Source organism: Amblyraja radiata, chromosome 23 (assembly GCF_010909765.2).
Source record: "Amblyraja radiata isolate CabotCenter1 chromosome 23, sAmbRad1.1.pri, whole genome shotgun sequence".
NCBI lineage: Eukaryota > Metazoa > Chordata > Chondrichthyes > Rajiformes > Rajidae > Amblyraja > Amblyraja radiata.
The window spans coordinates 24,669,504-24,691,961 of NC_045978.1; the positions used below are offsets into that span (position 1 = coordinate 24,669,504).

At 45.3% G+C, this 22,458-nt stretch overlaps 1 protein-coding gene across 1 annotated transcript; it reads left to right on the forward strand.

Annotated features, from left to right (window-relative positions):
• The first annotated feature begins 259 nt into the window (after positions 1-259).
• Positions 260-21,148, forward strand: LOC116986371 (ER degradation-enhancing alpha-mannosidase-like protein 2). Its single transcript, XM_033041844.1, has 11 exons — positions 260-596; positions 2,557-2,667; positions 3,741-3,780; positions 7,362-7,467; positions 8,416-8,541; positions 12,402-12,613; positions 14,302-14,443; positions 16,262-16,386; positions 17,862-18,006; positions 19,585-19,706; positions 20,602-21,148. The coding sequence occupies exons 1-11, from the start codon at positions 427-429 to the stop codon at positions 21,085-21,087; spliced, it is 1,785 nt and encodes a 594-aa protein (XP_032897735.1). The 5' UTR covers positions 260-426; the 3' UTR covers positions 21,088-21,148.
• Positions 21,149-22,458: the final 1,310 nt, after the last annotated feature.

Genomic DNA, 22,458 nt, shown 5'->3' on the forward strand with positions numbered 1-22,458 from the left:
CGGTTCGAGACCCTTCTCCAGACTGGTATGGGGAGTTAAAGTGTTTGGCTTTGGCCTACCGGGAGATCTTAACGGGATAATTAAACTGCATTGTGTTATTGGCTAGTTGTTACGCTGGTGCAAGTAAGAATTTCGTTGTTCCCATTGTCAATGAGTGCCTTGAGTATTAGAAAGGCGCTATATAAATCCCATCCATAATAATAATGAGGCACTCTTCTTGACCCTGTTCCTGTGCTGTATAACACTTGCAAATGCCAGTTAAAAGTCGTGCTTCTGGTTAGATTGACGGGAGTGTTGGCCACTCATCTGCATTGCAGCTGCAGCAGCAGCAGCAGCAGGATACGCCTTTCGCCATTGAGAATAGATGTAGACAGAGGACGCAGACGTTAATATCCCCCGCCGGTTTCCGGGTTTTGCTGACGCGGAATGCGAGGAGCGCTGGAGCCGCACGGTGATCACCCACACCCCGGGGAGGACAGGGGCAGCGAGCCGATGCACCTCGCCCTCTACACCGCTTGCTTCTTCCTCGTCGCCGGGGCGGGCGGCAACATGGCAAAGGGCAACGACTTTGGGGCGGAGGCGATGGCTCAGTACAGGTAAGTGTTTCACCCCTGCAGAGGAGAAGAAGGGGGGCGGCGGCTTGAGGGGAAACTAGATTTACAAGCTTTTCTCTGAAGGGTGAAAGTTGAGCCACAGTTATTGCCAAAACAAGGTGACTGTTGTGGGGAGAAATGCATACTTTTCCAGAGTTGATGCCTTCTTCCTAAACCGCATGAAAGGGTTAACTTGCAACCACTCTAATGTCTCACCTATACATCTGGAGGCATTTGGCATTAAACCTGGGAAAGTCAACATTGGCCGGCTGTGGTGGCCAAGACAATGTTCATTGTTGTGTTATGATCCCAGCAATGCCTGGTGTGAAGACATGCAGACACAAGCAACTGCAGATGCTGAAATCTTGAGCAAAACACAAAGTGCTGGAGTAACTCAGCCGGTCAAGTAGCATCTGTAGAGGGATTGTGTTATGATCAAGTTGGCAGCACAGTGGTAAAGTTGCTGGTTCGATCCTGATTATGAGTGCTGTCTGTGTCGAGTTGTACGTTCTTCCTGGGTTTCTTCTGGGTGCTCCAGTTTCCTCCTATATTCCAAAGACATGCAGGTTCGTAGGTTAATTGGCTTCTGTATATTGTCCCTAGTGTGTAGCATGGAACTAGTGCATGGGTAATTGCTGGTCAGTGTGGACTCGGTGGGCCGAAAGGCCTGTTTACACGCTGTAAACTAAGCCAAGCATTGTGTCCAGCACAGACATTATGGGCTAAAGTCCTATTCCTACTTTTCTAGGGAAGGTGGGATCTCAAGAGAAACAATGTGGAGAACTGTCTTTTTCAACATTTACCCACCTGTCCATTGTATCAGCCACCACCTCCCCCATCTACAGTTCCCATGTTGACGTTGTTACCCACCTCTGAACCCAAAAGTGGTGCAAGAAAATACTCCTCAATCCAAGGGAATGAATGAAAAGAATTATTATAAAAATACAAAAGTACTTGTGCAATAACACCAGGATAAGTGCTCAACCAAGAAAAGCAAACCCAAAGCCCAAGTAGTATCTAAGCTACCCATACATACATATTTATGCTATCGTACAATAACTAACTTCATGTTCAGTAATCCGCTATTTATATGTTGACAGTTTCCCATTCATTCGTCCCACTCCACTTAACTCTAGGTTTCAGTCCACTGCTCTTCTCTGGATGGTCTTTCCGCTGACTGGATAGCATGCAACAAAAAAGCTTTACCTCGTACATGTGACAATAAACTAAACTAAACTCAGGGGCGGCACAGTGTAGCTGCTCACAATCGGAGACCCAGGTTCAATCCTGACCATGGCTGTTGTCTGTGTGAAGTTTGTACATTCGCCCTGTGACCGCATGGGTTTTCTCCAGGTGCTCCTGTTTTCTCCCACATTCAAAAGACGTGCAGTTTGTAGCTTAGTTGGCTTCTGTAAATTGACATATAGGACATAGAATTAGTGTGAAAGGGTGATCGATGGTCAATGTGGATTCAGTAGGCTGACGGGCCTGTTTCCACTCAGTTTCTCTACACTAAACTAAGTTGAGTTTATTCTCATGTACACAACACATACAATGAAAACCCAGCATCACAGGCATGTAAGCACATGAATACATGAGTCATACATATGTTACTCATGCTATCTACAAGAAGGTGAAAAGAAAAAGCAAGATGTTCGTGCAAAATACAATCAGAAAACGTCTGTTTATCTGACTTGTATAACTTTGCATTAGTGAAGTAGTTTTTAAGCCAGATTCTGTGTGTGGCCATGGATCACTTGCTGTTGCTATTTGGAGTTTCTTTTGATTCATCATCTGGACTAAATTCTGATATGGGTAAAGTTGACATTGGCAATGTCACCTCCCCTTGCCCTAAGAACTCGGATGATTTCACAGTTGCTTTGATACTATCGGGGTTGAAAGGACAGTTGGTGCAACCAAACATCTCTGTAAATAAATCTCTGTGTTTTTTTTCTCCCTGCAGAGAGCGTGTTAAAGGAATGTTTTACCATGCTTACAACAACTACTTAGAGAATGCCTTCCCGTATGATGAACTACGACCTTTAACCTGTGATGGTCAGGACACCTGGGGAAGGTAAGCTGTTAACTCTATGGCCAGATTTGTTTCAAAAGATGTAACGCATTAGATTTTAGAGATACAGCATGGAGATTGGTTTGTGTGATGGTCTGGGCTCACACAAACCAACCTCCCTTCCATTGGCTCCATTTATACCTTGCACTGCCTCGGCAAGGCCAGCAGCATAGTCAAGGATGAGTCGCACCCTGGCCACTTCCTCTTCTCCCCTCTCCCTTCAGACAAAGGTATAGAAGTGTGAAAACGCACACCTCCAGATTCAGGGACAGTTTCTTCCAAGCTGTTATCAGGCAACAGAACCATCCTACAGCAACTAGAGAGCGGTCCTGAACTACTATCTACCTCATCGGGGACCCTCAGACTATCTTTGATTGGACTTTACTGGCCTTACATTGCACTAAATGTTATTCCCTTATCATGTATCTGGCCACTGTGAATGGTTTGATTGTAATCATTGCTGTCTGATTAGCGCGCAACAAAAGCTTTTCACTGTACCTCTGTACATGTGACAATAAACTAAAACTGAAACGGGTCCTTCATTCCACCAAGAATGCGCCGACCAACGCACACTAACACTATCCTACACACTAGTGGCAATTTTACCACTTACCGAAGCCAATTAACCTACAAACCTTTACGTATTTGGAGTGTGGGAGGAAACTGGAGCACCCGGAGAAAACCCACTTGGTCACAGGGAGAACATATACACGCCGTACAGACAGCACCCGTAGTCAGGATCGGACCCGGGTCTCTGTCGCTGTACGGCTGCGCCCCTGTGCCAGCTTAGATGTGTTTCCAGAATTTTCTGTTCTTGTTTCCCATTTTATTTTCCCCACTGGTGCTGGGTTGGTTGAGGGATCAATGCGCTTGTAAACATGGTGGAAAATGACCAGCAACCGAAGGCTTTGTGCTTCCTAAGTCACAGAACTGAACAGAAATGTTCTACCATGGTTCAATGTCCACAGGAAGAAGGAAAATCTCTTGCTCGATGGATTTTAAAAACATTTTTGTCACTAATTGATTCAGCGTTCCCTGCTGTGTAAAATGTTAATTGCATTTTCTGCACTTTACAGCTTTTCTCTGACTCTGATTGATGCCTTGGACACACTTCTGGTAAGTGGCTGCTTGTGTTCCCTTTAATTGGGCTCTCCGGCCTCATACAAACTCCACTTGCCTTTGGCTTGTTTTCTCTCTTTCGTTTTCTTTCTTTTAAAATCCTTTTATTAGTTTTTTTCAAAAGCAAAAACACGACAACAAAAAAATAATGATAAACATAACAATGATATAATTTGCGGTAAAATATTTTCCAATCTCATAGCTAATATTATGGCAAGAATTTTGGAATCTACATTTAACAGTGATATAGGTCTATATGATGTCACTTCAGTAGGATCTTTATCTTTTAAAGAATTAAAGAAATAGATGCTTCATAAAAGGATTGTGGTAATCTGTTCATTAAAAAGGTTTCTTTAAAAACCTTGAATAGCCAGGGAGACAGTATACTTGAGAAATACTTTAAAAATTCCACTGTAAACCCATCTAAACCAGGAGCTTTACCAGAATTCATCGAAATAATTGCTTTCTGTATTTCTTCCTCCCCGATGGGTTCATCTAACAACAGAGACTCATTATGTGATAAATTTGGCAAGTTCCATTTCTTTAAAAACTCGTGCATTATATTGGAATCAGTAGGAAATTCTGATTGGTATAGGGAGGTATAACATTCATGAAAGGATTTATTAATTTCATCATGGTCTACAGTCAATGTACCATCCCGTTTACTCACTTTAGTAATCTGACGTTTGGCCGACACCGGTTTCAACTGATTGGCGAGTAATTTACCAGATTTATCGCCATGTATATAAAATTGACTTTCGGTTTTAAGTAGCTGATTCTCAATCGGTGAGACTAATACCAAATCATGTCTCAATTGAAGTTCAACTCTATTCTTCTAGAGCTCTAGACTAGGAGCTTTTGAATATTTTTAATCAATTTCTTTAATCTCATCAGCCAATATACGTATTTCATTTTGAGTTTTTTTTTTAATCCCGCGGAGTGTGAAATAATTTGTCCACGAATATATGCCTTAAAAGCATCCCAGACGACAAATTACATTTTCAAATGTCTGAAGAAGGGTTTCGGCCCGAAACGTCGCCTATTTCCTTCGCTCCATAGATGCTGCTGCACCCGCTGAGTTTCCCCAGCAATTTTGTGTACCTTTTCAAATGACATTTTATTTCCACCCCTTTTCCTTCCCAGTCTCCACTTTGTGTTTCATGACTCTGTTATAAAAATAATAAGGCCTCTAATTGTTTGTCGCCCAGCTTTTTTTCTGTCTGCAAGCTCTCGGGTCATTTAAGGCACCTTTGTCGAGCCTAAATCCACCCCTGTTCCTAATCCCCACTCCTCCTAGCAAGCAAGGAGCGGCGTGATGGTGCAGCGGTAGGGTTGCTGTCTTAACTGGATTATTACAATCAGTCTGGAGAAGGGCCCCGACCTGTAACATCACCTATCCACGTTCCCCGGAGATGATGCCTGACCCACTGAGTTACCCCAGCACTTTGTGTTGATCTAGTCCTAAGTGAAATGAGTTCAGTTTCTCATTCATGTCGCGAAAGAAAGGCCATTCCCATAGGATAGGTTACAGGATGAGGTCGGAATTCCCGATCTCCTTAAATTTCCCTCCCGGGAGAGTTGGTGGGTGGGTGCAGGCATTGGGTGGTCAAGTTCTATTTCTTCCTGCCAGTGTTTTATGGGAACGTTCCTTCTCGAGAACATCGAAGAATTACTCCCCTGTGATTTTATGTTTCTTTGCAGCGGGGGTGTTGAGAGGTTTTCTGAGGTACTGGAAAAATGGATAAGTGGCAGGACTCTTGTATCTGGCCCTGAACTGTAGTCCGGGTAAAAAACCATGAGGCAGGGTCATCTCCACTGCCAGAAAGAGACCTGTCTGCACTAGTTTTTAAACATAGAACAGTGCAGCACAGAACAGGCCCTTGGGCCCACAATGACAGTGCTGAACAGGATGCCAAGGTAAACTCATCTCATCTGCTTGCACGTGATCTATATTCCTACATTCCCTCCATATCCGCGTGCCTGTCTAAAGGTCTCTTAGTGCACTATCATATCTGCCTCCACTACAACCCCTGGCAGCACGTTCCGGGGACCATTTTGATGCCATTGCAATTCAGTTCTATTTGGGTGAAGGGGTGGGAATAGTGTTGGGAATGAAAATGATAAACTGGGTGAATCTGAAGGAGGGCCCCGACCTGAATTCTTGCCTGCCCGTGTCCTCCAGAGATGCTGCCTGACCCACTGAGTTACTTCTGCATTTCGAGTTTTATGCAAGGTGGAAGATTACTATGTCTCTTAAATAAATCTACATGGGGGGTTTCAGGTCTGTGTGTTCCTTCCTGTTCTGTTCAGCTGCTCTTTCGGAAGTGAAATAGTCATAGAGCGTAGAAAAAGGCCCTGCAACCCAACTTGTCCATGCCGACCAACATGTCCCACCTACACTAGCCCACCTGCCTGCCTTTGGCTTGTATCCCTCTAAATCTGCCCTATCCATGTACCTGTCTAAATGTTTTTTAAATGTTGTGTTACTACCTGCCTCAACTACCTCCGTAGATCGTTCCATACACTCACCACCCTTTGTGTGTTTTAAATATACAGTTGCCCCTCAGGTTCCTGTTTGCTCCCCTTAAACCTATGTCCCCTGGTTCTCGATTCCTCTACTCTGTGCATTTACCCTGTCTATTCCTTTCATGATCAGATGACTGCGTGAAAGGCCTGGACAGAGTGGATGTAAAGAGGATGTTTCCACTAGTGGGAGAGTCTAGGACCAGAGGGCACAGCCTCGGAATAAAAGGACGTACCTTTGGAAAGGGGATGAGGAGGAATTTCTTTAGTCAGGAGGAGGTGAATCTGTGAAGTTTATTGTCACAGAAACATGGAAAATAGGTGCAGGAGTAGGCCATTCACCCCTTCGAGCCAGCATCACCATTTAATATGATCATGGCTGATCATCCAGAATCAGTAGCCCACTCCTCCTTTTTCTCCATATCCCTTGATTCCATTGGCCCCAAGAGCTATATCTAACTCTCTCTTGAATACATCCAATGAATTGACCTCCACTGCCTCTTGTGGCAGAGAATTCCACAGATTCACAACTCTCTGGGTGAAGAAGTTTTTCCTTATCTCAGTCCTAAATGGCCCACCCCTTATTCTTAAACTCTGACCCCTGTTTCTTGACTCACCCAAAATGGGGAACATTTTTCCTGCATCTAGCCTGTCCAATCCTTTATGAATTTTATGTTTCTATAAAACCCCCCGCATCCTTCTAAATTCCAGTGAATACAAGCCCAGTCGATCCATTCTTTCATCATATGTCAGTCCTGTCATCTTGGGAATTAACCTGGTGAACCTACGCTGCACTCCCTCAATGGCAAGAAGGCTTTGGAGACCAAACCATTGGGTATTTCTAATGTGGAGATTGACAAATTCTCAATTAGTAAGGGTGTCGGGGGTTATGGGGAGAAGGCAGGAGAATGGAGTTGAGGGGAAAGGATAGATTGAACGGTGGAGTAGACTTTGGGCCAAATGGCCTAATTCTGCTCCTGAAACCTATGAATGTTAACTGATGAATTGCTGCAACATGGTATGAATGATCATCTGTTGTTCCAATCTGTGTTCAGGTGCTGGGCAATGTGACTGAGTTTCAGAGAGTTGTCCACATCCTTCAGGATGGGATGAATTTTGACATCGATGTCAATGCATCCGTCTTTGAGACCAACATTCGAGGTAAGTCAACAATGATGGGGTGACGTTTGGAGCACTGAGTTCATGTTTTGGTCACCCTGGTAGAAAGGATGTCATTATACTGGAAAGAGTGCAGAGAAGATTTCCGAGGATGTTGCCAGGACTCGAGGGTTTGACTAGGGATTGGTTGGGCAGGCTGGGGCTTGATTCTTTGGCGAGCAGGAGCTCAGATTATCTTACAGAGGTGTATAAAATCATGAGGGCGGATAGATAGGGTGAATGCATAGTCTTCTACCCAGAGTTGGGGTGGTAGGGATGCTGTCTCACAGCACCGGAGGTCAGGATTGAACCCGGGTGCTGCCTGTGTGGAGTTTGCGCGTTCTCCCTATGACCACGTTTTTGTTTCCTCCGTGCTCCAGTTTCCACCCAAATTTTAAAGACGTGCGGGTTTGTCGATTAATTAGCCCTCTGTAAATTGCCACTACAGTGCAGTGAGTGGATGAGAAAGTGGGATAAAATGGAACAAGTGTTAATGAGTGATCAATGGCCCGCGTGGACTGGGTGGGCCAACGGGCCTGTTTCCATGCTGTCTCGAACCCAAAAAGGTGTAGGCTGGAACCGCCATATTAAGAAGCATTGTAAAGGCATTTGTTTGGATTTTCCAGTTCAATTCAAAGAAATGGGAAAATAAGGAGTGAGTCGGTTGGTTAATTAGTTGGTTGGTTGGGTTTAGTTTATTGTCGCGCCTACAGTGAAAAGCTTTTTATTGCGTGCTTTCCAGTCAGCGGAAAGACTACACATGATTGAGCCGTCCACAGTGTACAGATACAGGATAAAGGGTATAACGTTTAGTGCAAGATAAAGATTGTCTGAGGGTTTAGTTAAATTGACCATTAACTGGTATATTCACCTCCTTTCTTGAATTGCCGATTTGCAGTCCCTCCGTTTTGCCGCAGGCTGTGACGTGGTGTGTTTTGTTGCTGTCCCCAGTGGTGGGGGGTTTGTTGTCCGCCCATCTGCTGTCCAGGGAGGGTGGCATCGCGGTGGAACCCGGCTGGCCGTGCGTGGGACCGTTGCTCAGACTGGCGGAGGAGGCGGCTCGGAAGCTGCTACCAGGTGAGGTCCTCTAAAGGCTGCTCCTTGCCGCTCCCTCCCGCCCGCTCTAGGGCTCTTCCCAACCTGCTCTCATCTACTCCCGGCCAGCACGGTGGCACAGCGGTCGAATTGCTGCCTAGAAGCGCCAGAGACCCGTGTTCCAGTGCTGTCAGTACGGAGTTTGCACGTTCTCCCCCATGACACCATGGGTTTTCTCCGGGTGCTCCAGTTTCCGCCCACACTCTAAAGATGTGCAGTTTGTAGGTTAATTGGCTTCAATAAAAATTATAAATTGTCCCTGGTGTGTTGGATAGCGCTAGTGTGCGGGGATCGCTGGTTGGCACAGCTCAGTGGGCTGAAGGGCCTGTTTCCACGCCGTATCTCTAAACTAAAATAAACTCTCCACTGCTTGGAATGACTCTATATCACTCGTTATCACCTTTCCCACAGCCAACAATAGACCATTGTGGGCTCCACCTTTCCTTGATCGTTGCTTTTTACATCTTTCATTTATTTGTTCTAAGTACCTTCTATATCTTTTGTTTCCCTCTCCCCTGAGTCTGAAGAAGGGTCTTGTACAAGATGTCACCTATTCCTTTGCTCCAGAGATGCTGCCTGATCCTGTGAGTTACTCTAGGATCTTTTCTCTATCTTTGCGTCTGATCTAGTCACTGGGCTTGCTATCTGCCCATTACTTTCTCCTTTTGGTATCTTGAAAGGAACGCGGCTCTGTTTGTCTAACTGTGCGATGATTTGTCCTACGACAGGTGACCCGAAACGTCACCCATCCAAGTTCTCCAGTGACGCTGCCTGATCCACTGAGTTACTCCAGCACTTTGTGTCGTTTTCTGCAAACCAGCATCTGCAGTTCCTTGTTTCTACACTTTATCCGTGGTTAATTATGCTCCTCTCCTGAGCATTATGTCTCTGTCTCTGTCCCTGGCTCTCTGTGTGTATCTCTCTCTAACAAAGGAGATGTGCCTCTGACAGACTTTCTGAGCCATCTAGTGGCTAGCAGAGTATTGTACTTTAAGCCATTTTAGGTTGTATTCGTTTTGTGACGGTAGAGTTTCATAAATATGTCTATTTCCATCGAGATTCATCCCTGATCATTGGTTCTGACTGTGCGTTTTAATAGTGACATAGTATTTTGTGGAAAGTCAGGAGACTAAATGAAGCTATTATTTGGCACATTCTGTGTTGCAGGTGCTGTGAATTTCTGGACATTTGTTTATCCAGCTGCCGTTTCCCACCACAAAACAAAAATGTTCCATTTATTTTTCAATCCATTCTCGGATTTTAGTTTCAAGAATGTTAATGGCCCAACTTTTATTGCAGGGATGTAGTTAGAACAGTACATTAGAAGAGGCTCTTTGACCCATAATGGCCGTGCTGTACATGATGTCAAGTTATGGCACAGCAGTCGAGACCCGGGTTCGATCCTGACTATGATTGCTGTCTGCACATTGTTTGGACGTTCTCCCTGTGACTGCATGGGTTTTCTCCGGGTGTTCCGGTTTCCTCCCACACTCCAAAGACATACAGGTTTGTAGGTTAATTGGCTTCGGTAAATTCTCCCAGATTGTGTGTGTAGGATAGTGTTGGTGTGCAGGGATCGTTGGTCGACGAGGTCTCGATGGGCTGAAGGCCTGTTCCCACGCTCTAAACTAAACTCAAAGTGAAACTAATCTCCTCTGCTGGCACGTGATCCATACTCATCCCTATCCGGCAAATCCACGTGCCTATCCTCTACCATATCTGCCTTCAACACTATCCCTGGCAGAACATTCAAGGCTCAAACCTGTCCCAGTGTTAAAAAAAACTTGCCCTGCACATCTCCTTAAACTTTGCACCCTGACCTTAAAGTTATGTCCTTTAGTCTTTGACATTTATATCTTGAGAAAATGACTGTCTACCTTCTCTATGCCTCATGTAATTTCATAAACTTCTACCGTCTCCCCTCCAGGGAGAACAATCCAAGTTTATTCAACGTCTCATAGCGAATACCCTCTGATCCGGGCAGCATTCTGGTTAACCTTGACTGTACCTTCTCCAAACCCTCCACATCCTTCCTGTAAAGGGGCGACCAGGACTGCACACAAGTTCCATAATGCTCCCTGTGATATTAGTGCGGGCAACAAAAGTATTTTTTGAAGCACGGTCACAGTTCTGCTGAGGGAATTGTGGCAGCCATTTTGTGCATATTTTGGAACATCTAATTTGATGTTGGTAGATGGGTGAATATTGTTCGGGGCACAAAGGAGCATTGCATGCCTGAAGAAGTTGGTGATCAGTGTTGATGATGGACATTTTTAAATTATAAGAAAGATGAGTAGCTTGTTATGTGTTTAGCAGTCAAGCTTACATACTGGGGGAGCATGATGGGGGACAATGGTCAACGTAGTCAACCTAACGATGTTAGTGGAGCAATTAATAGATTTATCCTGGAGTTTAGATTCCACAGCATAGCTAGTTTAGTTAAAATAAACATTGGGTTTATTAGGTAAAATAAAACTGCCCAGGAGATGGGACTTTTGGCCATTAGTTAGATATTTGCGAGAGAGATTTTCAAAATAACAGGAAACATAAGGCTGAAGATGATTCTGGAGAAAGTCAGATGAAAGATTGCAGAGACATTGATCAGTGAAGGCTTTTACAACAATGTAGAATGTAACCATTGAGTCGTGAGAATACTGGGCGCACGAGACCGGGTGATCTCTGTTTGCACGTTGTGACTGCGTGAGTTTTCTCCGGGTGCTCTGGTTTCCTCATTCCAAAGGTGTACAGGTTTTTAGGTTAATTGGCTCCTGTAAATTGTCCCTAGTGTGTAGGATAGAACTAGTGTATGCGTTATCCTTGGTCGGTGCGGACTCAGTGGATCGAAGGGTCTGTTTCCTCGCTGTAACTCGAAACTAAACTTAAAAATATAAAAATGCTGTATGTACTGTGAATCTTAGAAACACTTTGTGTTCTCTCAGTGTTTATCAGTGCGCGCAGTTAAGGCCTTCAATAATCCAACTTGTTTGCAAGTCTCACCACTGACCTATGAGATGTTTTATTTCTTGTCTGTGCTTATTTGAGGAAAGCCAGATACAGGGTATGGGTATAACACAAATTCCCACGGACATGTATGCTTGGTGGGGGGGGGGGGGGGGGGGGGGGGGGGGGGGGCTTTGAATGTGTAGGATAGTGTTAGCCCATTCGTGGTCCAAGACTCTCTTCGTTACAATCATGTTGTCTTTGAACCTGGATCTGCTTGAGTCTCCCCTGTATGTTCATCCCTTATTTTAAGAAAAAGAACATCTGCAATATCAGTCTTGAATTTGGCTTTTTTCAGTGTCACCCTGTCCTCGAAATTTAATATGAAACAGTATTTCAGAATTACTAATTCCATTCTTTTTGCACGCAGAATTCTTTAGATATCTAATGATCAGACCAAAATGTCTAGAGGTGTGTGCTGACCAGCAATTGCCCCGTACACTGGCACGATCCTCCCATACTAGGGACAATTTACAATTTTACCCAAACCAAATAACCTACAATCCTGTGTGTCTTTGGAGTGCGGGAGGAAACCAGAGTGCTCGGAGAAAACCCACGTGGTCACAGTGTACAAACTCCGTACAGACAGCACCCGTAGTCAGGATCGAACCCGGTCTCTCGCACTGTAAGGCAGCAACTCTACCGCTGCGCCACTGTGCCGCCCTGCTCCTCTGGCAGTTCGTTGCGTATACCTACCCGCCACTGAATGGAAAAAATTGCCCCTGATGTTTCTGTTTAAATCCCTCCCTCTCATCTTAAACCTATGTTCTCTGGTTCTTCATTTCCCCTACCTTGGGTAAAAGACTCTGTGTATTCACCCTTGCTCCCCTCATGTTTTAAAGCGTTCCAGACTCCGACGGGAATGCCGTTTGGGACAGTGAACCTGATGAACGGGGTTAATCCCAGCGAGACGCCCGTCACCTGCACGGCGGGCATTGGCACCTTTATCCTGGAGTTTGCCACCTTGAGCCGTCTGACGGGCGACCCAGTGTTTGAGAAGGTGGCGAGGAAGGCACTGGACGGGCTGTGGAACAGCCGCTCCGACATCGGCCTCGTGAGTGCTTCCCAACCCTGCTCCTGGGTTGATGTTTTTGCTTTCTTTCTCCGCTGCTGCCATTATCCACTGTGATGCCCAGTCATACGGCACAGAGCACTCTCACTTCACTGCTTCCATCGGGAAGAAGGTACAGGAGCCTGAAAACTAACGTCCAGGTTCAGGAGCAGCTTCTTCCCCACAGCCATCAGGCTATTAAACACTACAACCTCCAAATTGACTTCTGAACTATATAGACGAGGGCATTAGTTTTGTCTTTGCACTACATACGTATATAATGCACACACATGCACAGTGGAGACGATGTTTCCACTAGTGGGAGAATCTAGAACCAGAGGCCGTAGTCTCAGAATAAAAGGACTTGCCTTTAGAAAGGAGATGTGGAGGAATTTCTTTAGTCAGGTGGTGAATCTGGAGTTCAATGCCACAGAAGGCTGTGGAGGTCGTCAATGGGTATTTTTAAGGTGGAGATTGACAAATTCTTAATTAGTAAGGGTGTCAGATGTTATGGGGGAAAAAGAAGGAGAATGGGTTTGAGAGGGAAAGATTGATCAGCCATGAGTGAATGGTGGAGTAGACTAGATGGGTCGAATGGCCTAATTCTGTTCTTAGAACTTATGAACTTATATTCAGCACATATAACATATGCACAACTTTGTTGTTTATTATGGTGTTTACAGAGTACTATGTTTACATATCTGATGTGCTGCTGCAAGTAAGGATTTCATTGCTATGACTTTCATGGCTCTCGACTCTTGAAATAGGCACTTCAGCCCATTATATACTATGCTGATCCCATTTGCCTGCATGAGCTCCATTGCCTTCAATGCCTCTGAATATTTTCTTGTCACCATCTTTGGGTAGAATTGGGTAGTTTTGCATATTTTAAATCTTGATGTAACTGCGTCATCTTAATGGTTCCACAATAACCTGCAATTAAATTACTTGAGTTCCTCCAGCACTTTGCTTTTTGTTTTCAACCCAAGGGCAGCACAGTGGTGCAGCGGTAGAGAGCAGCCCTACAGCGCCAGAGACCCGGGTTAGATCCTGACCATGGGTGTTGTCTGTACGGAGATTATACGTTCCCCTTGTGACCCCGTGGGCTTTCCTCGGGTGCTCCGGTTTTCTCCCACAATCCAAAGGTGTACAGGTTTGTAGGTTAATTGGCTTCTGTAAATTGTCCCGAATATGTAGGATAGTGTTAGTTTACGGGGTGATCGTTGGTTGGCGTGGACTTGATGGGCCGAATTGCTTGTATCTCTAAAGTCTAAAGATTGCATCTGTGGGTGATGTCCCCAAAAAAATCTGAGGGGCAACAAAGTAAGGGGCAGGTTGGTTAGTATTGTTATTATTGTCTCGTGTACGGAGATGTGGTGGAAAAGTTTGTTATGCATGCTATCCCAGCAACCCATACCATCTATGAGTGCATTCATGTTATATAGGAATACATCATGTGGTGCAAGAGAGAAATAGCGTGTAGAATATAGTGTTGTAGCAACAGAGAAAGTGCAGATGAAAGGAAAAGGACAAAAGCTGCAACAAGGTAGATTGGAGGATTGGGGATACATCTTTAGCATATGAACTCCATTGTGGAGCCAAAACCCCACTGCCTTTGGTGACTGCAAGTTTAGCGTCTGTTTGAACTTTTTTTCTGCAGTTCCCTTCACCACTTGACTTTTGTTCCAAAGGTTGGAAATCACATTGATGTGTTAACCTCAAAGTGGGTAGCTCAGGACGCTGGGATTGGGGCAGGAGTGGACTCCTACTTCGAATACCTAGTGAAAGGAGCCATCTTGCTGCAAGATGAAGGACTGATGTCGTCTTTCTTGGGTAAGATTTGTGCTTTTATGAAGCTTGTGTTGTCGTCTCCACTGCTGTACGGGCTTACCTATATGGCAGATGGAGAAATGGAATATGATGCTCGTGTTCTTGGTTCTTGGTTTCTTGGTCCTCCAAAATATTCCAAATGGAATTTAAACTGAAGGTGGTGAAGGGAGTGTTGTGCTATTTTATTAAGAAAAGGTATTAGACTTTACTTTAGACTTTAGAGATACAGCGTGGAGAAGCCCTTCGGCCCACCGAGTACGCGCCGACCAGCGATCACCCCATATACTGGCATTATCCCAACCAAAAATTTGCAATTTTACCAAAGCCAATTAACCTACAAAGCCACGTATATATACATACAAGGAATTTGCCTTGGTGCTTTGCTCGCAAGTAACAACACGATTTACAGTAGACAATTAAAAATAAAACTTTATAATTTAAATATGTGAAGTATGAAATACAATACCAGAGCAATACTAGGAGGCTACAGACTTTTGGCTGTTGAGTAGAGCTACTGATCATTGTTTTTGTGTCTGGCTGTGGCGGCTTTGACAGTCCGGAGTTGCCTTCCAGAGGGAAGTGCTTCAAAGAGTTTGTGGGCTGGGTGAGAGGGATCAGAGATGATCTTACCCGCTCGTTTCCTGGCCCTTGCCATGTACAGATCGTCGACGGGGGGAAGGTTGCAGCCAACAACCTCTCAGCTGATCGAACGATGCGCTGCAGCCTCCTGATGTTGTGCTTGGTGGCTGAGCCAAACCAGACCATGATGGAGAAGGTGAGGGCAGGCTCTATGATGGCAGTATAAAACTGGACCATCATTGCCTGTGGCAGATTGTGTTTTCTCAGCTGCTGCAGGATGTACATCCTCTGTTGGGCCTTTTTGGCTGTGGAGTCAATGGTGGCCTCCCATTTAAGGTCCCTGGGGAAAATGGTTCCAAGGAACTTAAATGACTCCACACATTTTTGGAGTGTTGGAGGAAACCAGTGCACCCGGAGAAAATCCACAGGGAAAATGTAAAAACTCCGTACAGATAACACCCTATGTGGCAATTCACATAAACTGGAAATCACTAACCTAACCTTTGGAAGAATAAGTTTAGAAACTGTTCACTAGCTGGTCAGCATGTCTGCACTATGTACGTTGTCCCTGTGACCTTGTGGGTTTTCTCCAGGTGCTCCGGTATCCTCCCACATTCCAAAGACGTACAGGTTTGTCGGTTAAATGGCTTTGGTAAATTGTCCCTAGTGTGTTGGATAGTTCTAGTGTACGGGTTGATCGCTGGTCGTCACGGACTTGGTGGGCCGAAGGGCCTGCTTCCATGCTGCATTTCTGAAGTCTAAATGCATCTGTTTTTGATCTGACCAGCTCAAGAAGTGGAAAGGAGTCTTTTATCACAATGACATCAGCATGAATTAGTGGAAAGTGATTTAAATCTCTGGGTAAAGTGGATGCTTGTACAAAATGTATCTGAAAAAAAAAATCTCCTTTCCGTTAATAATCAGAACTTTTGGGCAGTGATTACCACAGAACATTCTGGACTAGATGCTAAATTATCAGCACTAATCGAGAATGCCTCTTTTTTTTCATGATGCGTCTCAATTGTCTAACAGATCTCATAAGTTCATATGTTATAGAAGCAGAATCAGGCCATTCAGCCTATCGAGTCTACTCATCTATCTTTCCCTCTCAATGCCATTCTTCTCCCCGTAACCCCTGACAACATCTCTTATTGTACGTGGTTTGTAAGGATATAAATCTTTATGGCATTGTCTCTATTTAATGAATCTCAGCTAATTTATTTCTGTTTTTTCCCTTTGTAGATTATGAGAAAGTGATTACGAATTACTCCAAGTTTGATGATTGGTATGTCTGGGTTCAGATGTACAAAGGCACCGTCTCCATGCCGGTATTTCAGTCCCTGGAAGCTTTCTGGCCAGGACTGCAGGTAAGACTTTGATGGACTTGGTTGCATCCTTTTTTTTTGTGACATCCTAAAGCGTCGAGAGTATTTTATTCCCGTATGTCCCAGACAGAACAACAAAATTATTTCTTGTCATACAGCGTGGAAACAGCCCTGCGGCCCAACTTGCCCACTCCAACCAACATGTCCCATCTACACTAGTCCCATCTGCCTACGTTTATGCCCATATACAAAGTGTAAACCTGTCCTATCCATGTGTCTGTCCAAATGTTTCTCTAATGTTGCGATAGTACCTATTAGTCTACTTGTTAAAATGTTTGAAGATGACCTCGAATTTCCTCTTCACATCTGCCAGAAAATGGCAACACCAGTAGATACAGTGGCAAAGAAGGTGAATGGCATGCTTGCCTTCATTGGTTGGGACATTGAGTATAAGGGTCAGGCAATTTGACACAGTTCTACTAAATCATCCTGGTTCTTGAGTTCTTCCTCTGATCATCTTTACCTTTCCATCTCTGTCATAAAAAAAACTAATCACTTGGGGTCGAATTTTTCTGTACATAGTGGTGCAGCTGGTGCCTCACAGCGCCAGGGACCTGGGTTCGATCCTGGCCCTGTGCCGTCGGGTGTCCACCGGGAGCTCCGGTTTCCTCCCACATCCCAAAGACATGTGGGTTTGTGAGTTAATTGACTTCTGTAAATTGCCCCCACTGTATAAGGAGTAGATGAGAAAGTGGGATAACATAGAAGTGATCGATGGTCAGCATGGACTTGGTGGGCTGAAGGGCCTGTTTCCATGCTGTTTCTCTAAACTAAGCTTGCCTTTAAAACCTTCATCTTTTGCACGTAAGTGGGGAGTCGGTGGGCCACCTCTGAAAGAATAGGTTATTGGAATGGATCTCACCGAGAGTTAGCATAGGTTCTGTGGACCAAATGGGGGCCATCGTCAAGAAATAGAACATGGGAAATAAATGCAAAAATCCAATATGCTTCTGGAGAGAAATATAATTACGTGGAGGCTGCAGAAGGAACAGGATCATTGTAGAAAATCACTGGTTTTAGTTTGGTTTAGTTAAGCAATACAGTGTGGCAACAGGCCCTTTGGCCCAGCGAGTCTGCGCCGACCAGTGATCACTCTGTACACTCTTTCTATCCTACACACTAGGGACAATTTACAGAAACAATTAACCTACCGACCTCCATGTCTTTGGACTGTGGGAGGTAACCGGAGAAAACCCACACGGTCACAGGGACTACGTGCAAACTCTGTACAGACAGCACCCGTAGTCAGGATCGAACCCGGGTCTCTGGTGCTGTGAGGCAGCAACTCTACCACTGTGCTGCCCCTTGTTCAATGTTCTGGCTCAATTTCCTGGCTTTGAGTTGTCCGCCCGTGGTCTTGATGTAGCTGTGAAGATGGACTGGAGTTCTGGAATCTTCAGTGGTCTTTGCTGGGTTTGAACCTGGGACAGACGAGGCTCTTTCATCTTCCCTCACAGAGCTTAATAGGCGACATTAACAACGCAATGAAAACGTTCCACAACTACTACCAGGTTTGGAAACAGTACGGGGGGCTGCCCGAATTTTACAGCATCCCCCAGGGTTCGACTGTGGACAAGCGGGAAGGTTATCCACTTCGACCAGGTGAGGAAAAAATGGACCTTCCATTAAACTGTCGTGTTGCCCTTGGGATGTCCTGAAAGCAATTGGCTGAGAGATGCGAGGAACTGCAGATGCTGGAACCTTGAGCATAAAATACAGTTGCTGGAGTAACTCGATGGCTCAGGCAGCATCTCCAATGGTTCAATGATGCTGTTATTGTCTCATGTGCAAACACACAGTGTAATTATATTCTTACTTGCAGTCCAGTAAAGTATTATCATACCTAAGCATATCCCTTTTTGCATTCCTTTCAAAACATAGCAAAGCATTTGTAGAAACGAGGAACTGCAGATGCTGGTTTATACCATATGATGGACACAAAATGCTGGAGTAAATCAGCGGTTCATGCAGCATCGCTGGAGAAAAAGGATGGGTGACATTTTAAGTCGGGTCCCTTTTTCTGAATCGAATCGGCACCCATCTTTTTTTTTTTTCTCGAGAGATGCTTCACCTGCTGAGTTACTTCACCACTTTGTGTCTATCTTATGGTATAAACCAGCATCTGCAGTTCCTTGTTTCCACCCATCACTCGCCAGAATTTGTCCCGCCCCCACCTCTTTTCCAGCTTCCTTCCTCCCCCCACCAAACTACAATCACTCTGAAGAACGGTCCCGAACCCAAAATGTCACCTATCCATGTCCTCCACATATGCTGCCTGACCCACTGAGTTATTCCAGCAATTTTTGTTTTATTACGCAAAATTGGCCTGTGGCTGACTGATACATTTTAAACTAGGCCGAAATCCACACCTCCACTTCTTTTTTTCTCCTGCCCCTTTGTTAGCACAGTGAAAGTGTGGAGAAGAAACTATAATATAGACTACACTGACCCCAGCAGGCTTGCTACTTTGTGATGGGACCATTTCAAATTACTGTACTGCCCTGGGTATTAATTCTTAGCATTTGAACCAACACAGGAATGATTAAGTTAAGGTGTGAGGAGCTTTTGGTGATTCTGGCCCCGTACTCACTGCAGTTCGGAAGGATGAGGGGACACCTCATAGAAACCTACCAGATAATGAAAGCCTAAGAGTGGACGTGGAGAGGATTTTTCCACTGGTGGGAGAGTCTAGGGCCAGGGGACACAGTATTAGAATATAAAGACGTACCTGGAGAAAAGAGATGAGGAATTTCCTTCGCCAGAAGGTGGTGAATCTGTAGAATTCACTACCACCGACAACTGTGGAGGCCAAGTAACTGGGTACTTTTGAAGCTGAAATTGATAGATTCTTGATAAGTAAGGGCATCAAAGGTTATGGGATGAAGGCAGGATAATGGGGTTGAGAGGGAAAAATAGATCAGCCGTGATTGAATGGTGGGGTAGACTTGATGGGCTGAATGACCTAATTCTGCTCCTATGTCGTATGATCTTATGAACAGATTTTCCTCCCAATGCACTTCAATTGTCAATGACCAGACTTGCCGTTGCACAATTACCCTCCATGTTATCCAGAAGTAACCATCTCAATCTTCTGGCATCTTTTCATTTCCTCTGCTGTTTTTGCTCCGGGTTATTTGATCTGACGCTAGAGAGATCAGCGGGCCTGGTTTGTTGTTGCAGAGCTGGTAGAGAGTGCGATGTATCTGTATCGAGCCACAGGAGACCCAACCTTCCTGGAACTGGGCAGAGATGTGATTGAGGCCATTGAGAAGATAAGCCGTGTGGATTGTGGCTACGCTACTGTAAGTACTGCACCAGTTTACACTATTGTTTTCAGAGATACAGTGCGGAAACAAACTCTAGAGGCTACTATGTTCATAGACTACGTTATTATCTCTGTCCTGCGTCAATCACCAGCTTGCGTAATTGTTCAATTGGGGAGAAATGCAGCATGGAAACGGGCTCTTCAGTCACCGACTGGCCATTCAGTTATACATTAATCCTACCGTAACCCATTTTATTCTCCCCACCACTCACCTACACACTGAGGGCTATTTACTGAGGGCAATGAACCTCAGGACTCCAGGGACTGAGCTAATGGGAGGGATTGGGCAGGCCAGGACTTAATTATTTGGAGCATTAGGAAACGGGGTGATCTTGTGGAGGTGTATAAAGATTATAGAAGCCTAGATGGGGTGAATACACAGTCTTTTCCCATGCTTGTGAATCATGAAAACTTTCTTGACTTGACTCTTGAAGGCATGGGTTTGGTTCAGTTTAGTTTGGAGATACAGCGTATAAACAGACCCTTCGGCCTACCTGGCCACGCCACCAAAAACCACCCAGTCCACTAGTTCTTTCTATTCCACACCCTAGGGATAATTTACAGAAGCCAATTAACCTACTAACTTGTATGTTTTTTGGAGTGTGGGAGGAAACCGGAGCACCCAGAGAAAACCCATGCAGCCACAGGGAAAACGTACATACAGCACCCATAGTCAGTATAGCCGGGTCTCTGGCAATGTATGCCACCAACTCTACCACTGAGCTTCTGTGCCCTCCTCGGCAGTGGGACCAAAAGTTTATAATGTTAGGAGTTTTCCTGGTTGAGTGTATGTGTTTGATCGACCTGATGACTGACAAGTTGGTGGAGGACTTGTCTGATAGACCTGTTGACTGACTCTTTTGGCATTGAAGGTCCGAGATTTGCGTGACCACAAGTTGGACAATCGTATGGAGTCTTTCTTCCTGGCCGAGACGGTGAAGTACCTCTACCTGCTCTTTGACCCGGACAACTTCCTCCATAACGACGGCACCTCCTTCCACACGGTGACCACGCCCTACGGCGAGTGCGTGCTGGGGGCGGGTGGCTACCTGTTCAACACGGAGGCGCATCCCATCGACCCCGCGGCTCTGCATTGCTGCAGCCAGCGCCGCCAGGAGCGCTGGGAGGTGGAAGCGCTGATGCAAGAATTCCACAGTGCCCGGTACGAGAGGACGGGGTCCCACCACGCAAGTTCCCAGCAGAGTTCCCAGCATGGCAAGAGCAAGAGGACAGCTCAAAATGGGGACGGGGCAAAGAAGAGAAGGAATAAGAAAGGAGGCTGTGTGTTGAGTTGTCCCAGCCAGCCGTTCAGCTCCAAACTTGCAGTGTTAGGTCAAGTGTTTACAGACTCTTCCTGATCTACGCCTTAGATCTTTATTTATTAAATTGTGGAATAAAGTTTGTCTGTTTTGTACGTGATCTTCCTTTCTTTTTGTTTTGGTGTCTGAAAAGCTACCAGATAATGAAAGGCCTAGACAGAGGGGAACGCGGAGAAAATGTTACCAGTTGTGAGAGAGTTTAGGATCAGAGGGCACAACCTCAAATGGAGTTGAAGAGGAATTTCTTTAACTTGAGGGTGGTGAACCTGTGGAATTTATTGCCATATACAGCAGTGGAGGTCAAGACACTGGGTGTTTTTAAGGCAGAAATTGATAGGTTCCATATTAGGAAGTGTGTCAATGTGATTGAGGGGAAAAATAGACCAGCCATGATTGGAAAAACAGAGTAGCCAATGGGCCGAATGGCTTAATTCTGCTCCTACGTCTTCTGGGTTGATTGATTGATTGATTGAAAGATACAGCATGGAAACAGGCCCTTCAGCCCACTGTGTCCATGCAGACTGTCGATCACCCGTTCACGCTAGTTCTATGTTATTCCATTTTCCCGTCCACTAGGGGTAATTTACAGAGGCCAATGTGGATGTGGGAGAAAACCGGAGCACCAAGAGAAATTCCATGCGGTCACAGGGAGAGCGTGCAAACTCCGCACAGACAGTGCCTGAAGTCTGGATCGAACCCGGGTCTCTAGGGATTTAAATCACTAGGCAAGGGATATGATTTCCACGAGTGGACCAGACACTTGTTTACACCAGAAGCTTTTCCAACTTAATTAATTTTTACTTCTGAATACAGCAGTTACTTTATTGTAATATAGAAATGAGGAGCTGCTGTTTACATGAAAGGGCACAGTGTGCTGGAGTACCTCAGTGGGTAGGGCAGCAACTCTGGAGAACAAGGATTGGGTCATCAAATATGAAGGGGTCAAGGAAAGAGCGTTCACGTCGCGGTCCTGTTTTCACCGATCTTTCCACCACCACGCCCAAGAAGCGCAAGACACCATTGTATGCAGATGCTGAAAAGTGTGTTCAGCCCTAGCTGTACAATTTCTAATCTTGTGGACTCGATAAGAAGATCAAATATGAAAATGAGGTGCTGATTCTCCTGCATGCAGTCTCTGGCAATGGGGGAGACCCAGGACACAAAGGTCAATGTTGGAATGGGAAGGGGAGCTAAAAAGGTTAGCAACCGCGAGATCCAGCAGGCCTTGGCGGACCGAACGAAACGCTCACCGAGTCTACGCTTGACCTCGCCGATGTAAAGGGGGCCATGTCGGGAACACAGGATGCAGTTAATGAGGTTGGAGGAGGTGCACGTGAACCTCTGTCTCACCTGGAAGGTCCCTGGATAGAAGTGAGGGAGGAGGTGTAGGGATAGTATTACATCTCCTGC